Raw genomic sequence first — 9,129 nt, 5'->3', positions numbered from 1 at the left:
GGCAGAACGCGCCGACTCTAGCGCCAAACTTTCCGAGCGGGGCCGCGAGCTGATTGGCGGGAAGAGCCGCGAGGGCTCCCCCCTGGGCCGCGCCTGATTGGCCGGATCCGAAAAACTATGTCTCAGGGCGCCAGAATAGAAGCTTGAGCGCCCAGTGCGGGCTCCGCCGCCGGCAGCAACACGGGGCGGCCCCCATGCCATCGCCGCCTGCCTGCTCCGCACGGCTCGGAGCTGCCGTGGGGCTGTAGCCCAGAGGTAGGCGCTGAGCCTGCCCCTGAGGCGGCTGAGCCGGGCTGGGGTGGGGGAGAGCCCGCACGCATTGCACCCACCCTCCGGGCTGGAGAGGGGGCGGGAGGCTTGAGCGGGGCCGCGATCGCTCTTTGCGCCAAAACTAACTGACCCGCGGGAACCCCGGAGCTCGCATGACACGTCCCCTTTCCACTCCCCGCTCTCCCTGCCCCCTCGCACCACGTCCCAAGCCTACGGATTTCGCTCCCCTCTTCCCCCTTCTAAGAGACAGCCCTGATGTAAAGCAGGGGCTTGGTCAAGGTCGCGGGAGGGAGAGCTCTGGGGGGCTGGGAGGGAGAGATCAGCCCCTTAGGAAGTGCACAAAGCCCTCAGTGCTGCAGCTTGCTCTTTCAGATGGAGGGAGGCTGCCTGGCCCTGAAAGACCTGAGCAGAACCTGGCCCGCAAGAACCGGCCTGGCTGATGAAGACGGAGACAACGCCCAGAAAGTGAGTAGAAGCCAAACCTGCCCACGCCTTGCTGTGAGGCGCCTTCAGCTTCCACCTGCGTCAGCTGTTTTTTCCCAGATGCAGACAACGGGAAGTTTGCGGGGGGGCTTGCAGAGGTAGAACCGTTTCCAGTAAAAGTAGTGGGAAGTGATACACTGGGCTGACGCCTGGCTGTTGAGCGGGTCTGTTGGGGAGGTCCATTGGCATGGAGGAGCACAAAGCTGTTCCTCACACGGCAGGTGTTGGAATTAGACACCGGGAAACAGGAATAAACTTGCTATTTAAAAAAGGAAAACAACCAAAGATGACCCTTAGCCCAACACAGGTGTACACAAGCGCCCTCCTGCCTGATGGACAGCCTTGTAATGCTCCTCTCTCCCATAGTTTCTTCATCTAGTTCAGCTGATAAGAACAGACACCAGGCTTGAAGATCCTTGGCCTTCTGGCTATGATCCAGTTTGGCTGCTCTTCCCACTTGTCAGGTAGACAGTTTTGGGGTTGGGAACAGGGAGTAGCATCTTGGCTCTTAACTGAGTAGAAAAGCTCCTGTTCTCTCTTCCCTTTTGAGAAGCAGGCAAAATTGAGTCAGGATTAATTAGAGGATTTTAACAAGGCCGTTGCCATCTGGGAAAGGGATTATAGAGAAGCTAGTGTATGGAGCCATATTGTCTAACAACTGTATGTACAGCACATCAAACCAGTTAGTCGCATATGGTTGTGAAAGGATACAGAATGCATAGCCTTGCATTACCCCAGACTAACCCTGCCCAAGAGAGCTTCGTGGCAGATGACTATCTGAAGTAGGCAATGAACCAGACAAGTTTGGAGGTGTATGATCCAGTTAGTCAGGAGAATATGATTTACATATTCCCTCCCCCACATATCCCTGGGAGTACCTGCTTGAATTTTAATAATGGCAGTGGAGCTGCTGAGTGATCAACACACAGTGAGTAACGGAATTGCCATATCAGGGTTGACACTCTTCCTAAGGGATGAAAGTGCAGAAGCGTGTTGGGTGTAGGGAGTATGGGCAGTATTCTGTAGGTAAAGAGGTATGAGATCAAAAAATTATCAACACCATTGCTATAAAATATAGGACACACCTATGTGTGCCTTAAGGTTAAAATTCTATGGAGTGGAATACTGTCTTAGTATAACCTGTTTAGTTTGTTTTGCATGTTTTAATACATAGTTTTCTGTAGTCTGCGGTGGTTTTCCAGGTTAGTGTAGTTTAGCAATGTTGTTTCAGAAACAGGCAGTGCTAAATTTTTGAGTTATTCGAAGTTTGTTGTATACCAATATTTTTTTTGTCAATAATAGAACACCTTGAGACCTGCCCATCCCCAGTTCCATCAGAGATTTGTTTTTGATTCTTGTTTACACAACCAAGATCCACTAGCTTTGAAGCAAGACAGATCCCAGAAATCTCTTCTGCTTTTGGTTAAACAACTTTCACAAAACATGGATGCAATTGGAGGGCACATTCAGGATCTAAACGGTCCCCAAGGGCCAGATGGCAGAAAGTCTGAAGGTTTTTTCCTAGGACAGGCTGAATTATAGCAACAAGAAACCAAGGTTTAAAGGGTAGGCAGTGGGTAGTTGTGTTCTGCAGCCACTTACAACTGTTGCTCAGTGTAATGTTCACAGACGTGGTTGTATGAACTGGCACTCAGGAAGGTAACTTGAAGATGAATTGCTTGTTTGCTCCATTACAGCTCCTTTAGCACCAAGCATAAAGAACAATAACTATATATGGAGGTAGAGTTTCTCTATTACAGATCGAAGTTTGAATTCTCACTAGATTTGAAACTGTAAGGATATACTGTGCCACTTACACTGACTGTGTACTCCAAGAAGCACCAATGCATTGTCACAACTAAGAGATAATTGAAAAAAAAATGCCTCAGTTTACATCCTTGTGACTAATCCAGTTCTGCATGTATGCATCTAATGCAAATGTTCAGACTGCCTAGAGCTTAGCAGCTTTTCTCCCTGCTCTTGTGCTGTCTCCTCATCCCAAGACTAAACTGTGTAAGATTTTTTTTAAGTCAAGAATTGTAATATATGGCTGTTTGCTCTTCAAATCCCATTTTCTACATTCCAATTAGAATGCACTCTGATCAAGTAGTCAGGGCAATTTAAACATGAACTATTCTGTGATGTCCTTCTATTAGTTGGTGTCACAGGATGGGGTTCCCAGGGATGGCCGTGATACTCCCTAGAGTTCCTTGACTGTACCCATCTTGCCCAACAGGCACCCTCTTTCTTGCCCACCATGTCTTGCTGGTACTTTTAATATAGGGAGGCTGCCCTTGATCTTATTGTCTGTACACAGTCTTGCTGGACCTCTCTGAACCCTGTGGGTTCTTAGATCCCTTGGCGTCCCACTTCAAAATGGATGATTCACTGGACACCCTAAGCCTTATGGGCTACTTGTGTGGCTCCAAACTGCCCCTTTACCATGCCCCAAGCCTCGCAGATGGTATTGATGTTGTCTCTCCTGGGCCTTGCTATACCTCAGCCCCTTGTCCCCACTGGGCTCTCCACAGCCCTGTGTCTGCGCCCATGCTGGTGCTGAGCTCTCCACACTGTCTTGGGCCCCCAATGAGGCCTCCTCCTTCCCCAGTGGCCTCAGCCCAATCAATCTGTCAAACAGCAACTAAAATCTGAGCCCCTGGGCTATAACATAATATAAGCGGTTCCAGGTGTGCTCTGTCCCTTTAAAAGACCCAGCTTCTCCCAGCACTAAGTGCCTTGTAAACCAGAGTCTCAGGTGAGCTCCTGGAGCCCCTTAATCCTATCCAGGGTAGACCAAGCAGCCAAGCTTCTCTTGTGAGCTTCTTCTCCGAGAGCTCTTTCCCACTCCACTGCTGACAGAAAACTCTCCTGCTCCCAGCCCTGGGGTTTATATTTGCCCAGGGCCCTGCCTCCCAGTCAGCTGACTGGGTGCAGGTGCAGGCGAATTTGCTCGTTGGCCTGTTGCCACAGTAACCTGCACCTGTGGGCTTCTGCCAGGCTCTTAGGACCCTCTCCCCAGGCAGTTTCTGCTCTTATAGGAGCAGGCACCTTAGTGCCTTGCGACATTTGGCTATATTTTATCATGTTTAAGATATGAGAACTCGAGAAATCAATTTGCTTTAGCCATCCTCCTCCTAAAGTAAGCAGAGAGAAACTTAATAATTTTTAGGTATTTATTGCATTTTGTATACTTTTTTGTTAACTTACGCCTTGCAGCATCTACAAAACGAGAATGATACAATAATATGTAGCTCAAGAATTGTTATGCAAAGTTGACTCTGTTTATAAAATTCATGTTGCAACAATTAAAATATTAGCGTGAGGGTAAGACTTTCTGAGAGCACCAAAATCACTGCTTGATTGAACAAGTAATACCTCTCGGGGCCTAATTTCTACCGTTATGGTTGAAAACACTTACCCGTAGTACCAAAAAGTTACCTTCCAAGTTTGGAAAGTCATGCAATCTAACACTAATAGCTTTCTCATTATCTTGGGTATTAGCAACAATCAATCATTTCAGACTGACTAATCCAGAACCCAGTGAGTTGTGCTGCCAGAAAAAAATTGGAAGTTTCTCTCATTTTTGAGGATTAAAAATGGAAAAATGATTAAGCATTAATAGGATGGATCTGAGGCTTGATCTCTCAGGGCTAGAAGAATTTTGTCATGGCTTTTAGCACTAGTGACTTTCTCCAAAAAAGAAAAGTCGGTGGTACTTGGCAGGTTCAGGAAACATTCAGTCAATCAGTTTCAGATATTCTTCAGCAAAGAAAATGCGCACAAGAGTCTCGCATCTTCCTTTTGTCCTCAGCCTGTAAGAGCTGAGAGGAAAGCCAGTCCAGTTAATGCTGTGCTACTCAACCTCTGGTCTGTGGAGCCATGTCTTCTGGCCTGCCTGGCTCCCCACAGGTCTGGAAATCTGGTGGTGGGGGAGCAGTGGCATTGCCACACTCCTGCTGCCAGATTTCTGGATCTGTGGGGAGTCTGGCTGCCCAGATAATGTGGCCCTCTGCATTAGATCAAGCCTGCACAGGGTGACATCACTGTGGGGCTGGATCCAGGCAAGCAGTGTTGGGCTGGCGCACTGGATTTCACCCGTGGACCTACTCCATACACTGACCTTGTGCAGGATCCAGCCTGCAGACTGACCCTGCACTACTCATCCAGCTCATGGGGCCAGACGTCTGGGTACCACTGAGTTAATGGCCTGAGGAAGGATCTTTTGTTGCTCTAGAACAAACCTCAGTTAATTAAGGGATAGCACTGTCACTTCCTTGTGTCGACCTGTTTTAAGTCGACTAGAAACTGGTCTACAAAGGGAAAGCAACAGGAAGAAAAGATGATAATTATGGCCTCAGTCCTGTGTAGGATCCAGGGAGCCAGTTTAAGAAAGGAGTCAACTAGCTAGAGGCAAAGAGTGAGGTTAGTTTACAGTCTGAAATCTGAATTGGATCAGCTGGTGACTTGTGTAGTCTTCCACTTCCCAGCAGCTTGCCCAGCTATATCAGTTAATCCTTTTTATAAGTATACTGTTGCTTTGAATATCAGATCTTTCAATCAGAAGACTTCCCTTCATTTGAAGGAAGTGGTTCATTCATTTAGACATCCTGTCTAACAATAACCTGTACTAAAGCCTTAACAAAGTACTTTCTATTAGGGAGTTCTTAAATGCTGTGTTGTCCCACTAGGGACAGTGAGAAGTAGTAGGGTATTTAAGCCTCAGTCCACTTTAGTTGGCTAGCCAGTGTTTTCGAGTTGACCATGCCAACGAAAGGGTGAAAACCCAAAACCCTGACACAACAGGATTGACTCACTGATTTCAATTTACGCAGATCATGGTGGTATTCTATGTGCGGTCTATTCAGTACACATGGCTGCAGTGACCGTTTTCTTTCCTGTCAGCTTAAACAAACCTCTCTCTTTTAAATAGGAAAACATATGTGATCAATCAAGAATCGCTCCAAAGACTCCCCTGAAAAATGAGCCAATTGATTTATCGAAGCAAAAAGGCTGCACTCCAGAAAAAAATCCAATTACACCGATTAAGCCAGTTGACAGACCCCTAGCAGATCCATGGACCCCTACCTCTAACCTGAAGATGCTGGTTAGTGCTGCTAGCCCTGACATGAGGGACAGAGAAAAGAAGAAAGAACTCTTCAGACCAATTGAAAATAGTGAACAAAATGAGGCTTTTTCTGATTCCCTACAGGTAAGAGACTTCAAATGTATAAGATTGTGTAGAACAGTTACCCCAGTGCAAGTGAAAAGTAATGAGTTACTAGTTAGTGACACTTTTTTAACTGAGTAATAGTAGTGCAGCTACACAAACTTTCTCCCAGTCCATCCTTTAACTCATTGTTGCTACCAATGGAAACATTTTAAAAGTTATCATTTCTATAGTACCAATATGCTGGGCACTTCACTACCAAATTTATCCATTTGCAGCTAAGGCCAGGCCCCTACAAAAGCAGATCCAGTGGATAAGTTTTGTAGGTGCTTAGGCTAATAAAGTTTCAGCATATTTTTAAGTATGGTGTTAGCAGATATTCCTTCTCTCACCCAGGATGCTGAATGTTTAAATCTCATTCGAACAGTCTATCTTATCCCTAAATCGTGAAGCTAGAAGCTTTTTACATGAAGTTTCCTTACTGGGGAATTTCCTTTCTTGGCCTTCTTCAGAAAGGAAACCACCATGCACTTCACCTAACAGCATGGAGGGGGAAGGGAACAAATTTAACTCTTCTTTAGTAGCAAGTTTCACATCCTCATTTTTTTTGCATCTTACTCCAGGAACCATTACCATTATCATAACCACTGCCACCTTACAGTGCCATCCAGGAACCATTACCATTACTCTTCTATCATGGTATACATTTCCCAATTGATTCCAACACCAGGAACAGGAAACTATTTAGAGTCTAATCACCAGGTGCTTGTGCTAAGAAAGTGTTACTAGTTAGGTACACAGGCATAGGTCATTGTTTGCAAGTAACTATACTACCAGACCAGTATGTAGCATTTCCCCAATTTGGATAGATGGGGGAAGTATCCAAACAAACAAAAGTATCAAAAGCTAACTGCCAACATAGCTCTCAGCAAGCCATGTACACAGAATTATTCGATGTTAGTTTTTAGTTGTGTGTGTCACCAAAGGAATTGTGACACAGCAATCACATGGTGAGTGTTTTAAAAAAGGGTGTAATTACTGATTAAACTAACCATGTTTTAAGTATAATAGTTAAAATCTAGTTCAGCTCCAACTTATCTGAATATTTTCAGACGTAAAGTTTGGTACATAAGTTGAACACACTTAAACTTTCTTCATGTATAGGATTGCAGAAGTGAAAAGTTTTGTTTTATGAGGAAATAGCTTCCAAACATGTTTTCGGCCCATTTGAAAACCAAGGCTATTAGTCGTTTGTTGCAAGATGGTCAACAGGAAGCAGTTAACATACTCCACTTTTTGTTATTAAAAATAGTTCCTGGGCAATTAATTTTTTGTTTAGGCCAAACAGACTGCACACAATTAGCTCTCTGCCCCGGGCTGTAGCACCACGCTCTCACTGTCCTGCGATCCCAGTCCTGGCTCCACCTGCCCATCCCACTCCTAGATACTGCTCCCTGCCCACCCACAGACCCTTACCATCTGCCTGGCCCAGTGTGCCCTGCCCACAGGGGTCTGGGGCTGAGTCAACACCCCTTCTCCCACACCTCACAACAACTCACCAAAACTCCTTAAGTGGCCTGCCAGGTCAAATTAGACTGGCTCTTGGAGCAGCTCTAATTAAAATCATTCCCTGCCTCTCCCTGCTTCCTCACTCCCAGAACACGTGTATAAATGGCCCTAGTGGAACAATACCAGTCGTACATGGTCTGTCTTCCAACACTTAGCCACCAGGGAATGTCCTGGCAAATGTTTTCCTACTGAGCTGTACTGTACAAGGATTTTGAATAAAAGAGGTTTGCTAGCTTAAATATGACCCAGATACTTAGGAGAAGATCACATTTTAAACCTGTAGGGAAAACTAGGGTTGGGCATGTGTATTTTGTTTTTCTAATAGAAGTCTGTATTTTGAGAAATGCTAGAACATGAAAAATATCTTGTTTTACTACCATCCTGCTTTCTGAAGTTCTACAGCAGAGGGATACCATTTATTTTTTAACAGTATGATACAGTTGATGACATCGCAGTGGATGAATTTGACAAGCAGAGACCAAGCAGAAAACAGAAAAGCTTAGGACTCTTGTGCCAAAAGTTTCTAGCTCGTTATCCAAGTTACCCTTTGTCAACAGAAAAAACTACTATCTCCTTGGACGAAGTGGCTTCAAGTCTTGGTATGTATACCAGTGAGCACCAGTGTGAGACTGTGATAACTTCAGTCCTTAAATGTTTACCCATAAAAGATCCCTTAAAACAAAGCAGAAGCACATTTTAAAAAAGACCAGTTCACAGAATACACTTAGGGGATGATTGCTTTAATGCTGAATACTCCAGCCCACCTGAATTCAACAGGAGCAGCAAGTCTTTAACACTTACACAAATCCCAACCTTACACTTACACAAATCCCAACCACAGAAAGCAAGATTGCTTTCTGAGTGTCATCTTCCAGCAAATGCTGCTACTATTTATATATGCCTGGATTTTTAGCTTTGGCCTAACTGAACTCTCAAGAAAGAGGGTTTATAAAGAATAAATCACATCAATTATGATTTTTTTTTTTTGTATAGAGTTACAAATTGATAAGGGAAATTGAGTAGGTTTTATATTTTGATTCAGTAAAGCATCTGACAATATCTTCAGAAATCTTACCTACCCACATGGTCTCAGCTGTGAATGTTATCTTTTGGTATGAAAGCTGGCAAGAGGGCTACAAAGAGGGGAATGTGATAAAGTGCAAGAATTAAATTGGGTGGAAGTATCTAACCATTTGTTTCAGGGACCATTGTTAAATCCAGGATTATTATATTTCTTCATTAATCATTTGAGATAAGAATTAAAAACTGAGAGAGATTGTGAGGATCAGCCAAGACAGAAAAAATAATACAAAAGAACCAAGAGAGGTTATGCATAATTTCCACAGGACATGGCAGAATAAGACTACAACTGAATTAATGTAAAATACTACTTCTGAGAAAAAATAATTCAGAAGCCAGATATCTAAAGGAAGAAAAAGCAGCAAATTAGCTGTGGACTTGCAGGGAAAAAACCCAGTGCAATATACTGTGGAAAGAAAAGTAGAGCAGGACTGAAGAGCTGGTGAGACCACTCCCTAAAATCTGTGCTTATTTCTGGGCAAGAGAAGAGACAGTTCCAACAGAAGGATTTGGGGGGAAAAACAGATGGAGTGAAGGACTGGCTCCTGTGGAATTTTTAA

At 44.5% G+C, this 9,129-nt stretch overlaps 1 protein-coding gene across 3 annotated transcripts in view; it reads left to right on the top strand.

Annotated features, from left to right (window-relative positions):
• Nucleotides 1-102: 102 nt before the first annotated feature.
• Nucleotides 103-9,129, top strand: part of E2F7 (E2F transcription factor 7) — a 30,058-nt gene continuing 21,031 nt past the window's right edge. For all 3 annotated transcript variants that reach the window (XM_014595830.3, XM_059726110.1, XM_059726109.1), the window contains exons 1-4: nt 103-255; nt 643-735; nt 5,684-5,962; nt 7,920-8,088. In XM_014595830.3, coding sequence (XP_014451316.1) covers nt 643-735; nt 5,684-5,962; nt 7,920-8,088 — 541 coding nt within the window. In that variant the 5' untranslated portion in view covers nt 103-255. The remainder of the gene's footprint in view (nt 256-642; nt 736-5,683; nt 5,963-7,919; nt 8,089-9,129) is intronic.

The sequence above is a fragment of the Alligator mississippiensis genome, chromosome 4 (assembly GCF_030867095.1).
Source record: "Alligator mississippiensis isolate rAllMis1 chromosome 4, rAllMis1, whole genome shotgun sequence".
Lineage (NCBI taxonomy): Eukaryota > Metazoa > Chordata > Crocodylia > Alligatoridae > Alligator > Alligator mississippiensis.
This window is presented reverse-complemented; position numbering and strand designations above follow the sequence as displayed.